Raw genomic sequence first — 26,891 nt, forward strand, 5'->3', positions numbered from 1 at the left:
AGTAAACAAACCATAATCACACTGTGACGGATTCCCGGAGCCTGGAACAATAGCAGTAGCGAGGGATTTGCAGGGAATGATATAACATTGTTCTTCTGGCCTCGTTTCTTTATGGCACGTAAATTTGTCGGCTGGTCAAAAGTGGAATCTAAATTTCAGCAAGTATTAGCAGCTCTGATTTTGGTTAGACTACTAACAACATTATATTTTCAGATTTAATAATACAGTGGGATTAAGGTTTAATTGCAGTTAGTATTGATTTTAATATTTAAGTAAAGTATGAACATATACTTATTTACTGGCCTTATCAGTGTTGATGCTTGTTTTCTTCTGCATACATTTCCTTGTTACGATGTCATTACAAGTAATAATGGGCAAATGTATTTTTTTATTGTGTAAATTATTGGCATTCAAATGTATGTATGTCATCCTATATTACCTCAGAAGGGACACACAAGCACAAAGTTGCTATATGAACCTCTCCCTGTCAAATACACATTTCTCCTGAGTGTGCTGTTATTTCCATGGCTGAATGTGTCTCCAGTTTCCTTACTGTCAAAGAAAGGCCTAAGGTACTTGTTGTATCCTTTCATCAGCCTGTGAATGGTAGGAGGCAGAATCTCTCCTTCCTTCACTTCTGCATTGAGCAACGAGCTCTCTAACAACCTGAGAGCAAAGACAGAGAAACAAAGAGAGAGAGAAAAGTAGAAATAAGAATTATTCTCCGATCGTACATTTAAAGGTGGATTCCTCCTCATGACAACCTCCCTATTCACAGAATTTCTACGGCACATATTTCAAACCACGCTGAGTCAAAGAAAAGGCAGGAGACTAAAATTGCCATTTGGAACTGAAAAACAGGAAGAAAAGGAAGAAAAGAACAAAACAAAATTTGCTTTCCGTCTTTTAATTATTAGATTACCTCGAATTGAACAGAATATTTTAAATCATCCAACTCTGTTTCTCCATATACTTGGGCATTTTAAAATTAGTTTGCTTTCATGAGATTTTTTTCCCTCCTTCTCTTTATCCTTAAAGGCACGCTGAAATGTGGGAAGATGATAATATTGCTGGCAATTGCAGCAGGGGAAGAAGAATACTCATTGCGCCTTCCCCAGTGGTATGTGTGTTTGTGTATAAATCAGACTCTGAATACAGAACGCCTGCTCTGTGGAGAGAAAGCCCCGAGGCACGTGCTGTGATGTAAGAGGGGCTGAAGCAAGACAGATCAGGCCATGTGCAGAGGCAGAAAACATTCATCTCCATACAGTGCCAGGATTTCAGACTCCCCTCTGTCACTCGTATGCCGCTATAGTCAAATTCATGATAAAAAGAGCGAGAATATAGAAGCGAGATGAGCTGCTTTTGTGATCACACACAATCATGAACTATCCATATTATTCATCGTTGGGATGACGATGTTTCAAAACATTAGTATGTCATTGCAAACTAATTTCGATACATAAAAACATATGAACTGAATTGGATAATTAGTTTCAATCTCATGCCAGTATCACAGTTCACGCTGGTGTCTTCCATAAACCCTGTCGTTTTCTGTCAAAATGATACATGCTGCATTGTTGGTGGAAAAACAACATCCTCTTTCTGTCGTGTTTCGTGAATCAGTTTCTCTATATTCTTCGAAGCAGGTTTCCCGCTATATCCGAACCTGTGGGACACAGTTTTGTCTTGGTGATTAACTTGTTTGTATATGTTATTTATATAAACATCACAAGATGAATGTGATGATTTATTAATGATAAAATGCTACATGTTACCCATTATGGCTTTGTTCTCAATAGGGAGACACAGCCATTGCGCTTCATGGAATGAAAGTAGAGTCTGGTAGAGCATGGTGACATGCTAACAATGACAATGATAACATGCTAATGTTTAGCACTGCAGGTATAATGTTTACCATGTTCATCATCTTAGTTTAGTGTGTTATCATGCTAACATTTGCTAATTTACACTAAACACAAAGTACAGCTGAGGCTGATAGGAATATCATTAGTTTTTAGAGGTCATAAACAAACATATTGGACAAAGTGAAATTTTAGCCTCATGATGGCCTCTGGGGAATATTGTGTGTACCCATTTTCAGGGAAATCTATCCAATAGTTGTTGAGACATTACACACAAAACCGCAAATGTAAACCCCATGGTGGTGCTAGAAGAAAAGTTAGAGGATCACCAGAGTCATTGGCAAACGTTGTCTTAGGATCGTGAATGTCTGTACCAAAATTAATTCCATTCTCCCCAATATTTGTGGAGATATTTCAGTCTGGACCAAAGTGATGGACCGACCAACCAACATTTCCCTCCCTAGAGCCCTGACGCTAGCATGGCTAGAAAGTGTGATCTGACTAAAATGAATACAGAATATAGCGGCGATATCAACTGTCTTTTTCACTTACATTTGATTTTAGTCAACATGATCTATGAACCCATTTTATTTTTAACATGTGGGCTGCCATGTCCTACCTACATTCACCACTTGATTTTGTGTGTTCAAAATTTGACTGAATAACAGCTCATGACTGACCAAGAAAGACAGAAATGGAGAAAGTTACAAAGGTGTGTAGCTTTTCTGCAATAAACCACTTCTCAGTTAGTTTCCACATCTGTCTTTGAAGAAATCCCTTGTGCTTTCCTTTTCTTCCCCATGACAGAACAAGCTGTTCTCCTGGTGAATCCGCCACATGGTCTGAGAGTAGAAAAATAGTCTTCGCCATGAAACTCAGAACTTCTTTCACCTGACTGTATCAAATCAGCTTAGACAGTGGGGTAACTCGCTCAAAGCCCAATGTTGTTATGCTGCATAAAGCCTCACTCACATGGCTTGCAGCCTGTTGTTTCAGCAGGCAACAGCCTTGGATGGGAAAGCCATGTTAGTGGCGGAAATGACAGAACTTCGCCACTGGCATACTGCCTGACCAATCTGGGTCACCCTGTGTGACCCTTGTTACCTTCACAGATGCTTTTGCATCTGTATGCAAAAGCACGGCACCAAAAAATATGTCTCTGCTGTGACATAGATGAGGAAAGCAGCAAGAAACGTAAAAATAAAATATGTGAGAGGGGGAAATGTGATGAAGACATGGACATTTTTTAAAGTATACAAAGACTAGAATACAGAAAACATATAACTGCAGAAGCCATATATCATGGGATTGATTTCCTATAACATAGCACTTACTGATATTGACAGACCTATTCATCTTTAATGTTCACAAATGTTTACAGTCTGACAATGGAACACTGCTTCCTTGACCAGAATGCGTGCTAAGAGCCGCCAGCTCCTATCGCTCTATCCATCTCTGTAAATCCCCAGACCTAACTTTTGGCTGTCGAAACCTTCACCCTCAGACGGGGATGAGACCTCAGTTCTCCAACCTGCCAAACAGTTGCTATCCACTGAGCCCTGACAATGAAAAAAAAAAAAAGATAGATCCTTAGAATTCTGCAGGAATCACACAGGCTACTAATATAAACAACTTGTCTTTGTTTTTTAATATGCAAGGCAGCATGATCATAATGTCAAGAGGATATTTAGTCTGTGTGCCACAGTGGCAACCACAGACATGAACTCACTGTACACACACACAAATGCATGCAGGGACACACACACACACACACACACACACACACACACACACACACACACACACACACACACACACACACACACACACACACACACACACACACACACATACAAGAAAACATTGCTCATGTTTATGTACTGTAGGGTCCCTCTCTCTCCAGATGAAAGCAGGGTCTGCGGAGTGCACATTTTCCCAGAATGCTCACTGACAGACCTGACACACCTGCCCACCGGGCTGCCTATCAAGAATAACAAGATGACACATTGAATGCCCAAACTGAGCTGAAGAGGGCCTGTGCCATACTAAGTAACAAGCTGTTGCTTGGCTTCAACACAACTGCAAAAGCATAAATCTGTATTTAAAAATTACTTTGTGTTTTATGTGTGTCACTGTATTAGCTGAGGAGTAATGTTAATGTAGGGCATTCGCTGTTAGAGATCCATTGGCATTCTGGCATTTTTCCAAGCAGAATATTTCCACTAGTAGTAGAAACATTCGAGCAGAGAAAAACATCAAAACCAGTGATGATGTGGTTTAGTACAATAATGAAGAGATGAGTTGGCTCAGTAGAACTGTCACCTCACACCTCATCATGAGAACCCACGAGCTGGGTTTCCTGCAACAAACGAAACACATTCAGGTTATACTTCAGTTGCCTGCAGGTGTGAATGTGTTTTTCTGTCTAGAAGTGTTAGCACAGTGATGGACTGACAACCTGTCCAGGGTGTACCCCGACTCTGACCCATTGCATGCTGGGATAAGCTCCAGCCCCCTCACAGCTTTGAAGCTCACAACCTATATTCAGAAAGGACGGATGGATGCACAGATTTTAAAGTGATGGCATTACAGTGCACCTGGTATTTTTGACGCACTAATCAGCAACATGATTAAACTAAAATGGCACTCAGTAGAGCGCGTACCTCCGCCAAGGCGGACAAAAATGTCAAAAAGTGCCCTTTCCAGCAATGTTAAGGAAAGTGAAAAAAAATAAATAAATCCTGGATCAGTCCCTTCAACTGGACCAGCACCAAATGTAATAGTCTGTTAGTGTGAATGAGTTAGCATAAATAATAGGTCACTATAGTAAGAGCTTCCAGCACAGAAACTCAAATTTCTTCATCAAAAAATCCCAGTGAGTACTTGGCTTTTAACTGACAAATGATCTCTGGGAAGTACGGGGCAAAAAAACCTAAACAATGGACATTTCAACCACTAGCTCAACAGTTGGATGTCGACAACAGTGTATTTCTGAGGGCCTGATCTGTTGTGGCAGAAGCAGCATTATTAGCACAGACACATGACAACTCTAAACAACACCTTCTAATGTGCTAATTTGCCAGCCACAAATAATTGCCTCTTAGCTCTCTGAACGTGGTGGAAAAGGAAGTGCCAGCAGGAAGCAAAGATCTGTCTGTCCCTGTTCTTCCATGATCAAAATCTTTTGCTGTTCTGAGTAATGAGCCCTTTGGTTTGCTTCTTCTCGTCTTTTCTCCTGTCTCAATCTTGTACTTTGAGTTTTTCGCTCTTCATCTCTCATTTCGCCTCCCATCTCTCATTTTGCTTCCCGTCTCTGTCTCACAGTATTAACAGTCAATGTCTGAGGTCGTTCACTGCACCATGATGACGTTAATTGGAGAACTAAGCGTAAAAACACTGGTCTCATGAGCGAGTTCAACAAGAGTTCAACATTTCTCCCGCATGTGGATAGGTTCAGGCAACAAATGCATTATGGTTAAGGTTAGGGAAAGATCATGGTGTCTGTTAAATGTTAACACTTTGTGTTTTGCACTTCAAGTCACCGCAGACTTTTTCTGTATTAAACCAAGATGATGTTGATCATGATCTTTCCCTTACCTTAATGACTAAACATAACAATAAAAAAGTTTAATAATAATAATGTTGTAGTCACTATAAATGAATAGTGTAGTTTGTATGGAATATTTACTTAACAAATCAGTGTTAAACAGTTTTACAACTTGCGAGACACATTAATTAAAATTATTTCCCATTTATAAAAGTAGGAGATGTGTTTGCTAATGTGTTATATATATGTATATACATATGCAGCAGTACATTTCAGGGCAGTGTTGTATACAATATACCACAGATCAAATTGTTATAAAGTTAAGTGTTTCCATAAAACTCATAACTTAATATTCTAGTAGGAGTCAACAACAACACGTTATTAGAACTATGGAACATCAAGCTTTAAGAAAGTAGCAGCTACGGAGATTTCCAGATACCATCGAACCAATCATTTGATTCAGTGAAATTCTGCTGTAGTGGCTCAGCCATGAGCAACCTGTACCACCACAGGATGGCCTCTATGCCTATATACATTATGTGGCCTGTAGGCTATGCTAATGTGTCTTGAGTTTTGATGTTGTATGCGTGGGTGGAGGAACAGGTTCAGAGAGAGTCATGCAGGGGGGACAGGGTGGCTTGGAAAGAAGGACTCAAACCCTGTGGGGGAATTTGCCTTTTCAGATCCTGTTTCATTACATAGCCTCCCCACAGACCTGCCCTCCAACCCCCCTTACTCTTCTTCCTAATCTCCGATGCACACAAGGCATCAGCCCAGGCAGCACTTGCACATTTCACAACAGATTAATTCAGTTGAGCATACCCCCTGCAGAGAGCTGAGTAACACTCTCTGTGGACCCCCTTCTCCCAGTCCTTCTTCCAGTATTCCTCCCACTCAGCAGTATGCTCAAATCCAACCCACTTCTCACTCTTCTTTCATTGATTCATGTCATTCCTCATTCCCCAAACTCCCTCATCTGGCCTCCTTTTTGCTGCAAGCAATCCCTGCAGCCACTGGCATGCTGTGACACTCGAGCCGCACAAAGGAGTAGAACATGTCTTTTCTTTACACACACAGGGCGCAATTTGACTGAATAGTCCCATTAAGGAGGATATACAAATCAGCTGAGCATAGTGGAATTTCATTACAGAGATTTTTTTTTTGTTCCCCATTCTCCCAAACTGGCACACATACTTAAGTCATCCAGTTAGACTCTATAACATATTATCATATAGCTTCCATCCTTATAATATCAATCAATTCAATAATACAAAGCTTTTAATCAAACTTGATATGTTAAAGGGTAGAATTCCCCTTTTATGGTCGGCTTCAAATTATGTGGGTTATGTCATTGTAATTTAAATTAGGTCATGTATGTATGAAGATGCGTTATTCAGCTCACCAAATGAAATAAGGCAGGTCAGAGAATCAAGCTAATTCATATTCAAATGACAACTAATGACATTTGTGTCTTAATTCACAGACCCAGACCAAATGGGAAACCATGGAAATTGGTTCATTTTCTCTCCATACAGGGCTGAAATTACACTGCTTCACTGCATGAAGGTTTTTAAATACAGAGCACCCGCGTGACTTCCTTGGAGCAGTAGGCTGTAAGACAGAGGAGGCATCCATTGTCTTGTGACAGGCTGCTCGGGAGAACAGGTAAGACATACGCCATTAGCTCAATCCTCAAGGTGTGCTAGAAACGTTAGCTTCACACGGGCTGCTTTGCCTGTCAAGTTGTATTAAATGTCTTCTTTTCTTCTTTTGCAGAGAATATTTATTTTTTGCTGCTGTGAAATGAGATTTGAGGGAAGTCGCTGCTGCTCTCATATACAGAGAATAATCTCTAACTCATCAGGGAATTCTGAGTCTTCCTCAGACCCCTCAGCCTCTCCAGGCTCGGAGATGCAGAGGCTGGAACCCAGGCACCACAAAAAAAGTCCTCCTGAGTTCATGTTGCAGGCTTTTGTTGATAAAAGCAGCTGTTTCTCCCTTTCATGCGATCCCAGGCAGCTCCCTAAGCCCCTCCACATAGGAGAACAGAAGCACTCCTTCCTGCCAAATACAGAAATTTACTGTCTTCACAAGCCCACTGAAGTCTGAATCTCAGACAAAAAAATGTGACTTGAGACATGAAAAATATGTGACTCTATTTATGGCAAAACTGCAAGTGTTCTGTGTACACTTTCATATAGTTTTGGCTACTTCAGTCTACTTTCCAGCCTCAAGCCTTAAAAACAAAAAGCCTTCTGCAGAATCATCTTGACAAGATAGTTGTTAACCAGTAGAAGGAGAAATGTATCATTTCTATGAAAGATTTTACCTTTATTATAAGGCCTCATACAGTATCCTTAACAATCCTGACAGGTCTACTTTAATGTTAAAATAGCAATTCTTAATCAGACATACAGTAGATATATAGCTCTATGCTCATTCCATTATATTATTCTGAACACGTTTTCATTAATAATACATGACGGCCTGGAAACATCTGCCGATTATTGAAAGGGAAGAGTGAGATTTATCAGTGAAGTGCTTTATCCATCACCCCCAGTCAATTAAAATGAAGTATTGCTCACTTTGATCTATCAACTGTCATGCCCTCTTGTATCCACACGGTGTTCAACGAATTACAACACCAGCACAAACAGAAATTAACCAGTATCCTGAATCATACAGTAAATTAACATTGCGTTGCTAATGTACAAGCTGCTGCTTTTATACAAGACCGCTCTCCAAAAGTGTAAAATATGTAATAGTGGATTTTTTTGTGTGTGTGAACAGTACGACTATATCATTGTACTGGTAAACTGCATTTTGACAAAAGAGACACATGTATAATTTGACAAGTGGAACTCAACAAAACATTATCATTCTTCAGTGAGTTTTTAAGTGATCAAACACAGCTTTTGTGAACCTGCTGTGAGACAAATCCAGCAGGCAGTGGTAAGCGCTGATGGCCTTCTTTCAAGTGTGATGTTTATAGATCCAACCTCTTGCCCAGCTCTCTTTATGCAGTTGTAGCGAGATAGCAGTCTGAGGGTGAGCCATGAGTAATTGATTGGATGTGTGCTCGCCCTCTTGAGTGGGCTCAACCCTGGTGGGTTGCTGGTTTGTCATGCAGGAGAGAGGTCCCTTACTCCTTTCCTTAATGCCAAAGAAAATGATGGTGTCTAATGCACCATTAGACAATACGGATTCCTCTGACTGCAAAACACAAAAGGCGAGGAGCACTGCACTTTGTTTTTTGTTTGGTGCGTTCTTTAAAAATATTGTTGTTAGGCACCCACCAAATCACTTTTCCTTAGCCTAAAAGGGATTTTGATGACGTAAACTCACAGATCTGTACATGTTATTTAAAGGCAGTGGGCACTTGCTCTGGCTCTGATTGAGGGTGGGGGGCTGTTCCCAAATAATACGCTGGACAGAGGGAAACAGAGCTCCGTGTGGGTATATGAGACCATCAGAAAGAGGAAAAATCCCGGAGAGTACTACCAGCTGGTCCAGGAGCTCTGCCTGGATGATGGTCGGTTCAAGACTTATTTTAGCATGAGTTGGGAACAGTTTGACTGCTGTCAATCATTGGGCCACACACAACACAGAAGGCCCATCTCTCAAGTCATGATTTTTCAATTGGGGGGGGGGGGGGTGCAAATCCCGTCAGGCACTTTTTCTGCTCTGAGTTGGAGTTTTTTTTCCAACATCAGGTTTTCAGAATAAACTGTTATAATACGAGGCTCCCAGGCCGCATGAGCAGCGCGCAAAACGCTTCCTGCCTATGCCAAACAACTGGAAAAAGACACCCCCCACTGCAAAAACTGTATCCTGTCTGATCGGGACCTTAGGCTGGATCTCCATATAGTGTTTTTTTCTGGCAAAAAAGCACTGGCGAGAGTGTGTTTTGTTTCTATGACAACATTATCTTGACAATATATGACCAAAGCCATTGTGTGATAGACTAGCATCGCCCCTTTGTTTTTTATTACTATTGGTTTAATATGTTCAGAGATTTTCAACTAGAAGTGCTTGAGGTGGCCACACAAAAAAAAAACATGGAGCGCTGAAAAGAGACACTGGGAGCAGAGTTCTTTATCTGGGCGGCCACATGTGGCCACATATGCTCTCTCCTCTTTGGGACCAATTTAAAAAAGTCACTGGCACTCATAAAAACCGCTATGGGCACACACCCTTACTGTACGTAGCTTTAGAATCATGTTGACAAATGCTGTGTGAAAAGTGAGTGGTGTCTGAAATTGAGTGAGTGACTGGTTTTGAGGACTGAATTTATTTTGTCTTTTAATTAGACTTGAAAAGAGATTCATGAGAAACAAAGCATTTTATCCAAATCCTCTTTTAGAGCAAAAATGAGGAAAACCTGAATATATGTTTGGATGGCAGACTACATGTTGAACCCCAAACAAACCTGGCTTGCCATCAGGTCAGGTCAGGCCCTTATCAGGCTGATAATGTGTAGTTTGATTTTAGCATTAATTCATGATAATAATAATAATAATAATTATAATTATAATAACTTTATTTATATAGCACTTTTCAAAACAACTTTTACAAAGTGCAGGAAGACAAACAAAAAGAAACAAAATCACAGTTGACAATTAAAATAGCAAATAAAACAGTTTAAGTTCAAGTAATAGTAAAATTGTGAAAAAAAGTAACATAAAAATAATAGATAGAACATGTTACAGATAAAAATAATTAAACAAAATCCATACAGTAAAAGTATGTTTTCAGCAATAATTTAAAAGCAAAGAGAGATTTTTTTTAGTCTAAGTCCTTTAAACTTAAACTATTCCAGAGTTGGAGCCCTAACATCAAAGGCCATATCCCCCTATGTCTGATCCATGAGTAGGCAGAACTTGGCCGTGGGTAAGCTCGGAGCCTATAAGGATTTCTGTTTTTTAAGGAGTTAAGTTGAAGATTTACTGCCATCCAATCCTTAACCGCAGCTAGACAATTAAACAGGGAAGATAACTTAACTGATTCAAATGGTTTGCAGGACAAATACATCTGAGTATCATCAGCGTATTTTGCTGTTTAATAATTTTGGAGGTAACATAAGTAGATAAAGAGAAATTAAAATTGGTTCTAAAATGGAGCCCTGCGGCACCCCATACCTAGACCATGCTTGAGAGGAGGTAAACCCATCAAAAGACACAAAACATTTTCTGTCAGATAAGTATGAGGAAAACCACTGGAGGGCAGCCGTTGAGATACAAATCCGTGTTCTCAACCTTTCAATAAAAATGCTATGATCAGTTGTGTCACATGCTCAAGCAGAACCAGTACAGAGCATTCACTTGCATTAGCCAACAAGATAACAACTCTTACCATGTAAATCTCTGTGCTGTGTTGCTTTCTGAAACAATATTGAAATTTCTCAAAAATATTGTTAATTATCAAGACTTCAAGCGGTCAATTTGATACAATTTTCTCAAGGATTTTCAATATAAGGGGAACATTGTCTATAGTTGGTATGGACAGAGGGATCTAGACCAGGTTTTTTTAGAAGTAGCTGGACACTAGCACTCTTAAAATACTTTGGGACACAACCAGAAGACAACACACTGTTGATTGAGAGCAGGCAAGGGGCTACAGTATCTAAAACCTCCAATAAGAATCTGGTGGGTATTATGTCCAATGGGCTTGATGATGGTGTCATATGTGAAATAGTTTTAGTTATATCTTAGATAATGATTTCCTTAAAAGCACATAGAGTATCCAGTTAAGGAGAAGCTATTTTAGAGAGTCAGGCAGTTTGTTTTCGTTGGTGCCGGCCTGAATGACTGCAGAGGCAGAGTTGTGTTGTTGAATCAGCTGCAGAGCGGGGGATGTAACGTCCTTTATGCAGGCACCAGGATAGCAGAAAGTCCTGCCACTGTGCACCGCCACCTATTGCACCATAAATGTACCAACAACAAGCACAAAGGTCGGTGCCATACTTGAGTGTGCGTGCCAGACCACCTGTGGAGCAACGGAGGAGCCAATAAATGGCTGCCGTTATCCGTCTGTACCAAAGCTGAACAGTCGAGGCAGTGGGTTGGACTGATCATGTCACATTGCATTCAAAGGAGCCCAGGACAGCAATTTGTTTAGCCTGGGCAGTAGCAATAGCCGAGAACTCCAGGAAAATCTGTCTTTCTGTCTGAGTTCAGCCTCCAGACAAGAGATGTTGTTTTTCAACTGTGATAAGGTAAGGTGGCAGGACTCACACACAGCCATCATGTTAGTGGGTAACAGTTCTTAAAACAACATAAAATCCATGTCCAATGACTAAAATCCTTTATCCGGTTAGAAGATAAAATTTAAAAAAAACAACATTTGAAGAGCTTATTGTAAAAATTTGGTTAAAAAGTAGACAAAAACTGCACAAAAAGTCAATTTCTGACAGAGCTTTTTGTGGGTACACACAAACACCGAAACATGCACCTTTTAGTCTAAAGACTTGCAGTCCATTTAATTTTGGTCAGTCTGATTTCATCCAATAGTAACTGATTTATCTATTAAAAGGGATGGTTCTTTGTTTTGGGAAATACGTGTATTGGCTTTCTTGCTGAGAGTTATATGAGACTGATACCTCTTTCATATCTGTCCATTCAATATGAAGTTAACCCTCAGCAAGAAAGCCGATAAGCATATATTCCAAAATGTGGAACTACTGTATTCCTTCAAGTCAACAAGAAACAGTATCAAGGAAACTACTGTACCTGGCTATCAAATACGCAGCTTTGGTCTATCGAAAAAGATGCAGGAGAAAGAGTGGTCACGATGACTGCATAATATACATAAACTCAGCATGTCATCAAGGAAGATAGCAAAAATAAAAACTTATACATCATAATGCATCGATGTGTGGTTTAAAAGTCAGTTGAATCAACTTGAAATGTTTGAACTGATTAAAATCTGTTTAAATCTAAGGTTTGTAAACTTAAAACTGATCCTGGTGCAGAATCTGAAATTTATTGAAGTCAAGTCTTGGCTGAAACAATCTATATCAATCCGAAAGGCTTCTTCAGTTCTAACTGATTAGTGGGGAGTTCCAGGTATTTATCCTCTGGTGAGATCAGCAACACTAAGTCATTGACCTTCCTGGTCATCATGTGAGTTGTTAGGATCACATGGATCACGGTGTGGATGGGTGTTCAGCTGTCTGGGGACTGAACTTAGAACTGGATTCTAGGTGGCTGATCACCTCCTCTGTTTAGTGACGGTTGTTCGTGATTGACAAAGATGGCTTCTTTCACTCCTCTTTCAAACCATCGGTCTTCTCTGGCCAAACTGCGTACATCACTGTCCTGAAAAGAGTGTCCTTTGTCCTTAAGATGCAGGTGGACTGCTGACTCCCGACCTGTGGAACTGGCTCTCCTGTGCTGTGCCATGCGCTTATGTAGTGGTTGTTTCGTTTCGTTTTGTTTCCCCAATGTACAGGTTTGTGCATTCCTCTCTGCATTGGACTGCGTAAACGATGTTGTTCTGCTTGTGCCTGGGTATTTTGTCCTTAGGGTGGACAAGTTTTTGACAAGAGTGTTCCTGGGCTTGAAATGCACAGGGATGTTATGTTTGTAGGAACTCCCCACTAGTCAGTTAGAACTGAAGAAGCCTTTTGGATGAGAGGTGAGACGTCTTCAAGAATTTCAAGCAAGTACAGTTGCCTTCGCATGGCACTTACAGAATACCATGACCTGGATGACTGAGAATCTTCACAGACACGATTATACTGAAGCTTAATGTTATGTTGACAGTAACTATAGATGCCATCTTACCAAGACTCCATTCAACAAGTTAGATTTTCATTAAAAGAAATCATCAAAGCTACAGTTTATGCCTTTGTGTGTAATCTATAATTACTTTAGCATTTTTCCCCCTGTCCATTACAGAGTAATGCCATTACTGAAGAAAAAACTGATAATGAGAAAAAATTTAACCATCCAGAAAAATCCTATCAGCAGGATAATTAACTGTTTTCCATTCAGCAGCAGATGAAACAGATTAACAAGCATGTTAATGGATGCATCTACCAAACATGTCCGCACATAAGTGAGGGAAGAGTCATGCAAATTTATGATGAATTCAGAGCCCATATCCTGTAAACAACAATGTTACTATAGTGACAACAGTGTGTGAGCTAAGAATAGTGAGGTTCCATCTGACATTTTTATCCAAACTGAATACTGATTTATCCAATCTAGGAATATGTGTTTGGATATGGATAATTAAAAAAAAACTAAATTCTAATAAGAGCTGAGATGCCAAAATTTGGACGCACAATATACCGGCACTGTACTGCCGACAGAACCTTGGAAGTTACTACTGTCAAGCCAGAAACATTTGAAGATCAACTACACACAAAAGTAAAAATATCCTTTCAGTTGTCCAGGTTAAAAACACCTCCATCACCCCCAACTCTCAAAGTAAAGGCTGTCGAAAACAAATAAAGCGTAACAGTTACGAATGAGTTAGCAGCAGTTTTGTCACATCCATAAGACAGCACATTAAAGCACATTACCCTGGATCCCCAGGGTATTCCAGGGTTTGTCAAGCAGCACTTAATAGAGTTCGTCACGATTCTGCTGAGCTGCAACATTAAGGTAGGTATGAAGAACGGGGATATCTGCAGGGCAAGAGTATATTTATATTCTAAAAAAGTCACCAACCTACTATAATTGTACAGATTAATTTCTTGGGCATGATTTTGAAATACATAATTTTGTGTAATATAGGTTTTTTTTAGGTTTTGATGGATACATTATGACAAAGTAATAAGAAATATGAAAGAAATGTCATCGCAGTTCCACACTGCATTAAATCTCTACTGGACAAATCACATACGCTCAGCTAAATTTGAAGCATTTATAGTTTGCAAAAGGAATAATTTTGAAGGGAGGACACTTGCTTCTTGGTAACTGAACGTGCTCAGTGAAAATACCCCATAAGCCACACACACACACACACACACACACACACACACACACACACACACACACACACACACGCCCCCTGAGCAGCGCCACTTCTTCAGGGCAGACTAGATGCTACAGTGATGTGCTATTGCAAAGTGATGAAATGGGCTAGCTGGTTAGCATGCTAACTTCAGGAGAAGAAAAGTTTGATGCAAAACTCGCAACTTTTCTTCTAGACTGGTAAGTTAATGGTTAGGTAATGCTGACATTGGCTATGTAGTGATGGCAAAAACTTACATATAGCTCTTTTAAAGAGCAACTGCATTCATCAAATCTTTTATCAACACACCTAGAGCTTATTCCTACTGTACAATCTACAAAACAGTGATTTTCTTCATGGAGGCCAATTCAAGTTTACCAGCTAATTTTACAGAAAAAAAGAACTTCAAGCAGAGAAAGGGAAAGTAATTCAAGTTTGATTGGAATAGAAACCTGCAGACTACAGACATTAGAAACTTGAGGGATGACTCAATTTAGGGCTGCCGTCAGGTAAAACGTTTCACTGTGAAGACAGGACTTCTGGAGCGCTGGGTGCAGCCACCGGGGCTAATGTTAAGCTAGCTGGTAATGGTCAGTAAATTCTGTAGTTTGCCTGCTTTTTAAACCATAATGTCTTCTTTTCTATTTCTACACCTGTTAAATACTGAAGATGCTGTGCTTGATTTTATCAGTGGTTAACATGCAATGAGTAGTTGATTATGGATTTCATGTAACTTGCCCATCACTGATACCCATCACCATTCATCAGGTAACTGACAGAACTATTTGAGAACAGTGATAGTCAGTGTTGAGTGAAAAGAAACTGTAATGAATGTTTCCAACTTGTAAAAATTGAAAGAATTTTTTTAAGTCTACCAGCTTGAACTTTCTGCACCCTCAGATAATGATTCAATTACAGTGTTAGTCTTGAACGGTATCCTGGGATTTTCAGGAATAAGCCTATAAAGCTCATGTGCATGGCAATCAGTTTGGCTTTTAACCTTGAGAAAGTGAGGGAGATGCAAAGTAAACGTCTGCAGTACGATCTTGACTTTAGAGCCCCTGTCGGGTGGGATAGGCTATCAGCTTCAGTAACATCCCTCTTAAGGCGAGCATGTGCTTCTTGGTTAAATCTTATTTTACACAGACTCTGAGATTTTAGAAGCTAAAAGGAAGGCCAAAATAAGATCTCTGGTTAGTATTAATTAAAATCACACTACAAAGCAATATCATGGTAATAAGAGCATTATCCATGGCTTCAGCTTTGTAGTCTTGTAATGTGAAATGGACCTTGGAGCTTTGAAGGAGCTCATGAACAGAACCAGCCAGTTACTGGCTGAATGGTTTACATATATATCTGGTAGGTAACTGATTTTAATGTTGTGGCTGATTGGTATATGTCGTCTCATAATTTAACATTTTCTGTTTAATTACTGCGGACAGCATTTCATGGGGGAAGTAACAAATAAAGGTGAAATGATGTACATGTAAAAATAAAATACAATTAGTGAAACCCAGTCATTCAAATTATACAGCCTCTCGTATTAGTCATGGACTGATTTTTTTTTTGCATCTAACTCCATTCCCTCTTTATTTCTGTCACAGTACAGCACTTCCCTGACAACGCGATCAACAGCTGTATAATTAATATCTCCTTTTTTCGGGTCATCTAACGCCACTACTGACATGGCTAAATCTTTCATGTTTGCACAACCTGAAATGCCGCACAAGTCCTCCAACTTTACAACCATATACATTGTTTGTCTCTAACATCTGATATGAACCGTAGGAGCAGACCGGCGGCAGGCATACAGGATATTTGTTGTCATGGTAACAATAATAAACATGCGGTAAAGATCATGGAACGGTCACAGTTTGGTTAGGTTTAGGGGGTTAGGTTTCCATTTTGCTACATAATAGGGACACTATTTCCTGAGCTGGCACTGGATGTAAATTGTGAGGTATGGAATCCTATAAGAACATGATTCCTGGGAATACTGGGATGGCGAGAGCACCAGTGGCCAGGAGGGAATGTCAGATGGAGGCAGAATAGCAGAAGAAATGCATGCATGTTCTAATTTTGCAAATTAAATTCACAAAATTCAAATGACTTTAATGGTTAAAACATTAGACTTCAAATCATGTGCCCAAAAACCTTACACCTCTAAATGGGAACAGCTGTCACATTTATCAGCTACAGCGGGGAGTGAAATCGACTCCTCATGCAAATTTAATATCTCTCATTTGTTAAAGAAGACTCCGTTTAATAGAATATGTTTATCCCTGTCAAGAAGAGGAACTAAATCTTGGTCCCCTGGGACAGTTCCTGCAGTCAAGATGCCCAGCAAAATACATTCCAACATTCTTTCACAAATCATAGTGGTGGTAGGTGTTTGTATTGTTCCTTACTAACCTGTTATGAGTTGACAACAAGCTTCTCTCACAGAAATAAAGAGGCCAGTACATCCAGCCCTGTGGTTCAGAAAGTCTAACACTATAGAATAATCAGGTGTATATTGAGAAAATTCCTCGCTGACAATGGCTCCATGACTAACCTATGTGAAAATGGAAATGGCAGAGAAACCCAACAGAGGGAAGATGTTGCTCCAAATAGGGGACCTACCATTAAATTAAATGAACATGAAAAAGCTGATTTTCAGTCCGTTTTGCTGCAGAAAATGATAAATGATGGATTTCTAATAGGCGAGAAGAGGTAATTGCTAACAGCTGTTGTAGTAAAGACAAAAGGGGATTTCGGGAAATTTAAAAGAATCTCAATTGCCTCATTATTTAACTCTGAGGAAACGAAGCACCATGTTTTTTTGAGTAAAACATGTAGAAAATATTCTATATTAAAGAGTCCTGCCTTGACCTGTCTCCTTCAGACACAAGATAGTTGACTTGAGATGGACCAACAAGTTTAATATCACTTCAGTGGTCCTAAATGCAGAACCATTTAAGCTGACCATTTAAAAATGTAGTCTAGTATCTAAAGGAGTTAAAAACTGCTGTAATCCTTAACCATTAAATAGAAGGTTCTTCAGCTTTCAGTAACTGAAGACCTATTTCTAACCAGCCCCTCATCACAAAGATCCTGAAGCTTTTAGTAAAATCCCTGCCAAACGAATGGATATACTAAAATTCTGATTCTGATTCAGGTTATCTTGCGTTTCTATGGTTACACCTGTGATAACTGCAACATCTCTGGTTGCAGTTTGAAGCCACATTGTATAAAAGCTACAGTCTGACCTTCTGTGTTTTTTGTCTTTCAGTCAAGCTTTAAATGGGCCATGGCATCAGCTTTGGAACATCAGTGGTGTTATATTTTGGTAACCCTTGACAAGTGACATCACAGAGCAGCCCCAAGCATTAACTTGTCAAAAGCAGTAAAACTGAGGATCACGCTTCTAAATCAATGGGCCAATGCATTTGTACGACTCGTATCTCATTCTCTCAAGGAAGCTTGCTGTTGAACAAACCTTCAAACTGCATGTAGACACACTGTCTGATTCTGATTTAAGAGTAAAAATAATAAAATTCCCCAAAACTGAAATTTTCCTTTTTCATTTAATCTAACCTTTAATCTTTAATCTTTAACAGCTCTTCATAGAAATGAAACAGTTATTTTAATGAGTGACACTAAAAAAACATTATTCATGTCCCCTTTAACATTGAAGAAAAAAAAAAGTACATGGCACAATATTCTCTTGAGCCAATCAATTTTCCCCATGCACCTCCGAAATGTTCCCTTTTGCGGTGTCAGGTTTGAGACAATCCAGTCATGTAATTATCTGAGCATGGGGTTCACTAATCTCTCCTGTGACAAACAATAAAGAAAGCTGACATGAAATGGATTTCTATACAGGAGTAAGTCATGTATCTCCAGTAAAAGCAAGAAAAGCATAGCAAAAGCCTTTAATCTGCCTGTAATAGGCTTCTATAAAATTTTATCCATGCTTTCTGTAACCAGTGCTGTGAAAACATTGGTGCCTATATACAGTATTATGGTGCTGCTTTATGTTATTAAGCCTCTATTGAGAGAGCTTAATTGAGAAATCAAGCCTGACTGCTTTGATGCCGCAGCCTGTGTTTGTAAATGTGGGTTGCTCAATTACTTGCAGAGGAATGCAGTTACTTATGGTTACAAAAATATAAATATACCCTTTCCACCCCGAAACTGTTTTAACAAAGAGATTCAGAGGTTAATCAGATAATGTAAATTAAATGAGTGCTATATGGATAGGCTACTTTCTTTAGATACATTTTTTACTTTATTGTGAATTATACTAACTATTGCAATGCCTGTTCAATACGTGCTCGTTATCTCAATAATAGCTCAATATTTTATTCAATCATCATCATCTAATTTCCCCGTCACTGCTGTGTTATTATACCAGATACCTGATCAGAAAATACTGGACTACAAATTCAAAAGTGCTGCTGTGACACATACACACTCACTTGCCAATTTATTAGGTACAACTAGATAAAACTAATGCAGTATAATACGACAGGCCTGCAATAAATCCTCTCTTGAACATTATAATCCTCATGAAGGGAGGATTTTTTGCAGGGCTGTTGTATTACACTGCATTAGTTTTATCTAGTTGTACCTAATAAATTGGCAAGGGAGTGTAGATTAATCTAATCACTGTATGTCATAGTAATCCTTTCCCTGAACTTGACTTAAAACTTAAAATGGGTAAGACATGGATTTCTTTCATCACTAGAGTAATATGCAGTTAAGAAAATCACTGGGATATGTATTTTTGCATCAGCAAAGAAAACATCTGAAACAATTTACAGACAACTGTCTGTAACATTAGTTTAAGCCAATTTCTCACTCATACATGGCCATTAGAGGAAACAGGAAATATACAATGACCAAATAACATTAGATAACGCATGGTGTAATGTTACATTATCATAACAGCAGCGGTGCGTAAAGTACTTATTCTGCCTGTTAATAATCCTAATATAGGTTATCATTCATGGGTGGGGATAAAAAGTAAACAAATCAGTCTGTCTTGGTGTTGCTGTGTCTTAAACAAAGCATTCTGGGATGCTTTCACTTCAAGTGACCGTGCAGAGCAGTTTTATTACTGTGATTAGCCATTTTTGAATTGCAGAGCTTTGTTCTCTGTCTAATACACTCCCACACTTTGGATGATCCTGTGTGAGCTGCAGCTTGTTTCCGAGGAATCTATGCTTTGACCGGGCACTGCCATCTTTGGAACATACCATTGTCGTAATCGATGATGTCGGTTGTGTGGATGAGTCGCCCAAGCCCTAACCGACTGCTGTTTGATGTTTCTCTTTTTATGTTTCTCGAGAACTGCTCATCCAAAAACCTTCACAGTCGACACTGCACTTCCTTGGGTTGTGAACAATACACACGTGAAGTTTGAAGTCGATTGGATGAGCGATCGACGAGAAAGTCAAGGGATAGACAGAAAGAACAAGGAAGAAGGAAACAAAGAGAAAGAAAGAAAGAAAGTAAGAAAAGAGAGAAAGCGATGTCTCCATTTATAGCTAGATTAGGCTAAACCCCTCCCCCAAATAGTGATGCTGAGGCTATGTGCATTATATGCTTTTGCCAAATTCATGGGGCTAATGTTAGCTTAATTAGCTAGCTATCTACTGCTGATGAAATTTGCCAGCAGTTGTCATTTCAGTTAGCAATCCACAGCTGCTGACTAAGAACAAGCAACTGATTTAGTTTACTTTTGTATGCAATCAAGGACCCATTCTTTCAAATATTCCTAAGGATTTCATGGGGTAAAACCGCCATTGTTTTAAATGTAAACTGCATACCAGATGTGAAAGAAGTTAACGCTTAACAGGCATAGCAACTATAACTAAAGGGTTGGGGCTTAGAAAACAGTCAGATATTACAGCAACAACATTTACTGATTTGTTTTGTTTAGTTTTTTTCATGCAATAAGATATTTTTCAAATTGCTGATTTACTGTGTTTCTATTTTCTGATGTTTTGTTTTTCCCCAACGTACATCTTTGCCTCGCCTTTTGTTTATTCGGACTTTCCAACTCTTGCAAAGGACACCAGCATCAATGTGATCATTTGTTTAAATCAGAACAGCTAAATCAATATGTAAAAAATAAGGTGACTTTGAAGCATGTGTGAAATCCGCACCATTGCCATGTTTAGTCAACAATCAGTGAATACTTTATTTGCCAGCCAAAGCCATGGCTGACTGCCTCGCATGACACAGTTTCAGTTTTGTTTGTTTGTTTGTTTGTTTTTTAAGCAACTGCTTTTTTTTTTTTTTATATAACAAGCTGTTCAGCTGTGATCGCCTACATTGGTTCTATACTGTGTCCTCAACAGACATCAGTCATTCCACAGAGTTCAGACAGGCCAATCATGTCTCTGTGAGCGTTTTCTGATGAATGTGTGACTTTCATGACCCTTGATGAGCTTACATTTTAGCAACTTGTGACCTGTAGCGAGGTACTTGTTTGCTCAGAGGTGAGGGTCTTGGCAGTTTCAGCACTACCAAGGTCACAGGTCATCTTCATAAAGCTGTTGGGTCAATAATGTGGCCATGTATGCTGGTGAAAATGCTTGTAAGACATTTGTATTCAGCTGGAAGAAGGCAAGCAGTCTTTTCTAATCACACTAAAGCTATCAAAGCGTCTGAATTGAGCGCCCCATACTGATGGGGTTTGCTGATGGGCTGCAGAGCGTGATAAATCAACTTTTCAGGGTCATCAAGAACAATGTCATGGAGGTCATGACAATTCCATACTGAGCTGTCTTGTACCATTTGCAGTAACTGAATTTTCATCATTAAATTACTCGAGATTAGTTTATGTTTATCAGTTGTCATCAATTTATATCCGTTTCCTTTAATTTATCACTAAATGAAAAAGACCAGATGACAAACCAAAAAAAAAAGATTTTGATCAGTGACATGGTGCATTTATACTATTAGTGTACAGCTCTGTCTAAATACAGTGTGCAAAAAGGAGAGATGGACTTGGAAAAAAAGCATACTGAGCAGAAGATTTTCTCCTTTAAGTAGCATAAACTGTTCTAAAGTTCTTTATTTTAACTATCATTAACGGACAGTTGGTAGTCTGGGTAAAAGTCTGTTGTACATACAGTACATGTGAACATTTGATGCTGAAAAGCTTCAAACCACAAGTCAAAGTGGGTACTCATCACTAAATTTATTTTGAATTTTCAAAAACACTCCATTTTTCTATGCTGGGCTGCACACCACTGCACTGAAACAAAGAAAAAAAATAAAAATACATTGTTCTATTTTCCAGACCTAAAAATGAACACAAGCGGAAGTGGCAGAGCATCACAGGGCAAAGCTGCACACTAAGCCTTTTCTTTTTATTTCAAAAGGGAGTCAATGACAGCTGACACTTGGAAATGCTTTTTTTTTTGTATTTCAATTGCAAAAGTCTGCACTTTTTCATGCAAAGATTATTATGTAGAATGTCATCAGTGCTCAGAGCGAGTCCGCTTGGATTGGTTTTAGTCAAATTGACACATGGGCATCAGGAAGCTACCCCTGCTCATTAGACTGAAAATAATTTGGACCAAAACAACGTCTACTTTTGATATCTCTGTGGGTATCTACTTTTCAGAACCACTGAATCTGCAGAACTTGGCAGCTAGCAACTAGCATACCTGAATAAAAAATGAGCAATTCACTAAAAATGTTTGGATCTGCGTCCTGTTGTGCTATATGGAGGATATTATGTTTAAAGGCAGCACGATTTTATTCAATATTTCTTTAATCAAAAGTGCAGGGACTGATAGCTAAAGTTATATTTTTAAAGTAATTCTTTCACACAAAAAAAAACATTTTTCCAATGATTACTAAACAACAGAGATGCCTTGTACAAATGTATATTCTTATGGCTTTCTCAACCTTGACTGACATGCATCAGTGCTTTGATGTCCAAAGGTGCCGTTGCTGCAGTGTCATTACACACAGACAATTCGCTGAAACACAACAATGATCAATGCAAAAGTAATCTGCATGGGATGTTTGAAAGCTCACAGATTCATGAAATTAAGTCATTTCATGCTCGCATGGCCAAAGTCTGGCATATGGCGTCTACACTAAAAGCAGATGTATTTGGCAACATACTAGTGTAGCAGGCAACCTGCTACAGGACATTAATCCCAGAGCTGATTGTGCAAAGAAGCGCTGCACTATACAGAGAATATCTTACAGCAGGAATCACTGATATCCAGAGGCTTTGCCTTATTTAATATGTGCAAAGTGCATTCTGTACTTTGAAAAGAAACTGTAAGAAGGGGAGAGGCTTCTTTTCACGGTAACAGACAAATGTGTACTAAAATATCCCATCATTCTCTCAGTATGACCTCTGCAGGGATTATAACACCAATTGTATACAATGACTGATGCATGTGGTGCGGAATCCTGCCTCATCGCTTCTGCTCAGCAGTGTCATGAATGTGGCGGTGCAATTTCAATGCTTCTTGTCTGATGCATGGGGAGTTGTTATTGAGAATTGATGGCTCACATGAAAATGATACAACTGAGTACCTCTCTATCTCCTCCTCAATTCACCACATACAAAGCTTCGGAATCTGACATGACTTGATTATGCTACCTGCTTGTTAGGATAGCTGTCTGCCTACAGAGCCCAGCGGTTGTATTTCTCCTTCTGTAAGTTGTCTTACCTGCTAATGAGGAGAATGGTGAACACGGTCCCTCCAGATACAAAGAGAGCCATTTCTGCTGAAGGAGTGGAGACACCAAGGGGAGTTTATCTGGAATAAGAGCAGACAGAGGACAATAGCACGCAATTTAGATGGACACAAGTGATGATAGTAGATTCAGAAAATATAGATTCTGTTCCCCTTGAAAGCAAAATTGTTTAATGCATCCTAGCAAGGATGCCACATCGTACCAGTGACTTCTAAATCTTCCCTTTTCTTCTGGCAGGCATCACAGATGGTCTGTGACCCCTTTCCTATTTTTATTTTACAGTTTACGCTTCCAGAAATATTTTTTTACTGAGATGATATCTATCTCCCAGGTAACGATGGTTTCTCTGTGCCACTTGGTTACTTCTCACAGATTCTCTCACAGATACTAAAATGTAGGACAATCTGGACTTACATCTGAATCACACAGTAGCCAGTTACAGTACTGACATGCCTGAGTGACATTCTCTCAACAGCATAATGACCCATGTTAATGACTTAACCCCAACTCCAAGTCTGGCACGAAGCTCCAGATTTGGGTGAAAAGTAACAAAATCTATTGCAGTTTCCTTCAGAGAGACCTCGTTTCCTACATCTTCCTGCTCTCTCCCTCTCCGTCCCTCTTAAGATGAAAGCAGACAGAAAACCTTCAGAGACCGGGATGTTTTAACCACAGAGACCCGACTGCTGTGGACGGCAAGCTGGGCTAAGGAAATATATAATATAAAGTTGAAAGCAAACACCTCTGGCTGTGGTGTTAAAAGTGACTTCAGTGGTGTAGGGATACAGTAAGACCTATTTGGTGGTACTGTTACCTTTATGGCTACAGCTTTGGTTAAATAACGCACATGGTTCTTTAGCACTTAAGACATGGCATTATCACAGCTAAGATGAACTGTAGAGCTGACATTGCAATTTACCAACATACTTATAATGTGTTTATGTACTGTACCCATGGTAGTCCAGGTACTCTAAGCAGCCTTGGAAAGACGCAGACCAAATTGCATGTATATTGCATTATGGTAACAAATACGCTACTATGTAAACAACTGACAATATGAAATTTTGACTCTACAGATATGAAGCCAATCCTAGAATTCAACATTCTTTACATTATTTTCAAAGCTGTAACTCCGACAAGGCTACAGTTTTGGTAGTCAAGCAGGCACGCATCAAGCTTTGGTCATCATTTCCGTATTTTTGACCAATTGTTTCAAAGGAATAGTCCGCCATATAGGGAAATATGCTTAGTTGCTCTCTGGCGGAGAATTAGATGAGAAGATTGATACCATGCTGACATCCTCCAATGGCTACAGCCAGCTTAGTTTAGCACAAAAAACTGGAAACAGGGGGAAACAGATTTAGAGAAGAAGGTAGGTGAATTTTGTTAAATTCAGACAGAGCCAGACAAGCTGTTTCCCCCTGTTTCCAGTCTTTTTGCTAAGCTAAGCTTACTGGCTGCCAGCGGTAGCCTTATGGTTAAAGGACAGATGTCAAAGTGTTATCAATCTTCTCATCTAACTCTCTGCCAGAAAGTAACCAACTCCTAAAGAATCGTTATTATTATTGTTTTTTGTTTCTTGGACTGGCCAATGCATGTACCATGTATTTGTCCCTTGTGAGATCTTAGCAATTTAAAAAAAAACATATATTGCTCATGTAAGGAAGCAGCTTAATAGGACAGACTGTATGTGGTATTTGAGCGAAGTGAGTAAATGACTAATACAGGACATTACCATCATGTAAAATCATTTAAACCCCCCTTTAAATTTAGAGCTTATGCTAATCCAACATTTTTGCTGTACTGTACATTAGCAAGAAAAGAAATATCAGTTATCATATTTCCACTAGACCCACCTCCCTGCTTACCTGTCAGTGACAGAAGACAGAGCAAATGATTTAGTGTGCTCCATTAGTACCCCAGAGTGCACCACATCAGAGTGATTTAAGCTCCACAAGGAATGTGGAAATAAAACTAAAATAATATTCTTACTTTTGGACTGATGCACTGGTTTTTTGCTCTGCAAATCAAACGCACTCAGTGAGCAGAAGAGTTAAGGGAATTAGTGGAAAACTATTTTTGGCATTGTAAAAAAGTAAAATTACAGATCTTAATACAAAACACATTTAGATTTTTTTTCATGCCCCTTAAAATATAAATTACAAGATCCTGCTGTACATTATATAAATGAATGAATAAATAATCAAGTCATAAAAATAAAACTATTGTCGTGGTGGAGTGTGGAGAATGAATTCAGTCTCACAGCCGGAGGATAGAAACTGCAAATACTGAAGCTGTGACTGGGGTGGGTATTGTCTTTTAGTATCCGTTGGACTCCATTGGACCTCACCTCCCCGATATCACTGACGCCGAGTAAATGGGTACAAATGATGTCCTGGGTGGTTTTAGTCACCCACGGCAGAGCCTTCCTGTCCTGGGCCATACACATCCCATGCCTTCTTAAGTTTCCTTAAGAAGTACAGTTGTTTCTGAGCTTTCTTCACCAGGATGGAAATGTGTCATGACCATGACAGGTTCTCTGTGATGTTGGTTCTCCAGGAACCTAAAGCTGTTCACCTGCTCCACCTCAGCCCCACTGATGTAGACAGAGGTGTATGTCTTTGCCTCTTTTTTTCTAGATTCAACAATCAGCTCCTTGGTTTTTTCAATGTTTTCAATGGTTGTTCTCTGTGCACCACTCTGGAGGATTGTTGATTTCCTATGAAATTATGATATGAATTCTCATAGGTGTTTGTAATCCAAATGGTGGTGTCGTCCGCAGACTTCACACTAGAGTCCCCTCCATATCTGGTTTCTGTCAGTGAGGAAGTCCAATATCCAATTGCAGAATGTGGTACTCAAGCCCAGAGTGCTGAGTTTGCAGTTTCGTGGGGGAGATTGTATTGAATGCTGAGCTTAAATCAACAAACAGCATTCTCATGTAGGTGTTGTTATTATCAAGGTGTGCGAAGACTGAGTGGAGGCCAGTGAAGACGCCATCCTATGTGGAAGTGTTGTTTCTTAATGCAAGCTGGTGAGGGTCCAGGCTCGCTGGGATGTTGTCTCTGATGTACTGGAGAACCAGCCTCTCAAAACACAGAATGGGAGTGTGGACGGTAGTAATTTAGACTAGACACTGCACACTTTTTAGGTACAGGGACTGAGGTGGCTGTCTTGAAGCAGGTGGGAACACTTTCCTGTGACAGTGATATCTCAAAAATGTCAGTAATAATGTCAGCTAGCAGACTGGCACGGCAGCTTTACTCATATTCACTCTCAGCAGGATTCTTTCCACATCCACTGTGGATTCTGACAGTGGCAAGTCCTCTGGAGGCTGAGAAGACTTTCCAGCTGACTCTATGCTGAGGAGATAAAGGCGGGCATAAAATGTATTAAGCTCATCTGACAGCGTAGCCTCCCACATGGTGGGGGCGCTCCTGCTTTTGTAGCCTGTGATGTTCTGGATCACCTGCCACATATCCTGGATGTTGTTGTTGGTGAGATCTCTCTCCAGGCTCTGCTGATGTCTCTACTTTGCCTCCTTGACGCCAGCTTTCAGTCTTGCTCTACTTTGGCCTTGTCACTTGACCGAACGGCAGCTTTTTTGGCTCTGGATAGGGCCCTCACCTCTCCTTTCATCCAGACCTTTCTAGTTGGGGAATGATTTTATTACCTCCACCACAGAGGGTGTTTTCACCTCTGTTTGTCTGTTGGTTTTTTTTATTTGTCAGCAGGATTACGCAAAAAGTACTGAACCGATTTGAACTAAACATGGTGGAGGGATGGGGCACGGGTCCGTG

At 39.6% G+C, this 26,891-nt stretch overlaps 1 protein-coding gene across 1 annotated transcript in view; it reads right to left on the reverse strand.

Moving 5' to 3' along the window:
• The window catches only part of LOC120796724 (gamma-aminobutyric acid receptor subunit pi), a 39,473-nt gene extending 12,904 nt beyond the window's left edge, over window positions 1–26,569 (reverse strand). The window contains exons 1-3 of the mRNA XM_040139760.1: window positions 26,356–26,569; window positions 23,064–23,121; window positions 554–666 (exon numbers count right to left, since the gene is read on the reverse strand). Of these exons, the coding sequence (XP_039995694.1) occupies window positions 554–666; window positions 23,064–23,121; window positions 26,356–26,569 (385 nt within the window). The remainder of the gene's footprint in view (window positions 1–553; window positions 667–23,063; window positions 23,122–26,355) is intronic.
• Between the last annotated feature and the right edge of the window lie 322 nt (window positions 26,570–26,891).

The sequence above is a fragment of the Xiphias gladius genome, chromosome 11 (genome assembly GCF_016859285.1).
Source record: "Xiphias gladius isolate SHS-SW01 ecotype Sanya breed wild chromosome 11, ASM1685928v1, whole genome shotgun sequence".
In the NCBI taxonomy this organism is placed as follows: domain Eukaryota; kingdom Metazoa; phylum Chordata; class Actinopteri; order Istiophoriformes; family Xiphiidae; genus Xiphias; species Xiphias gladius.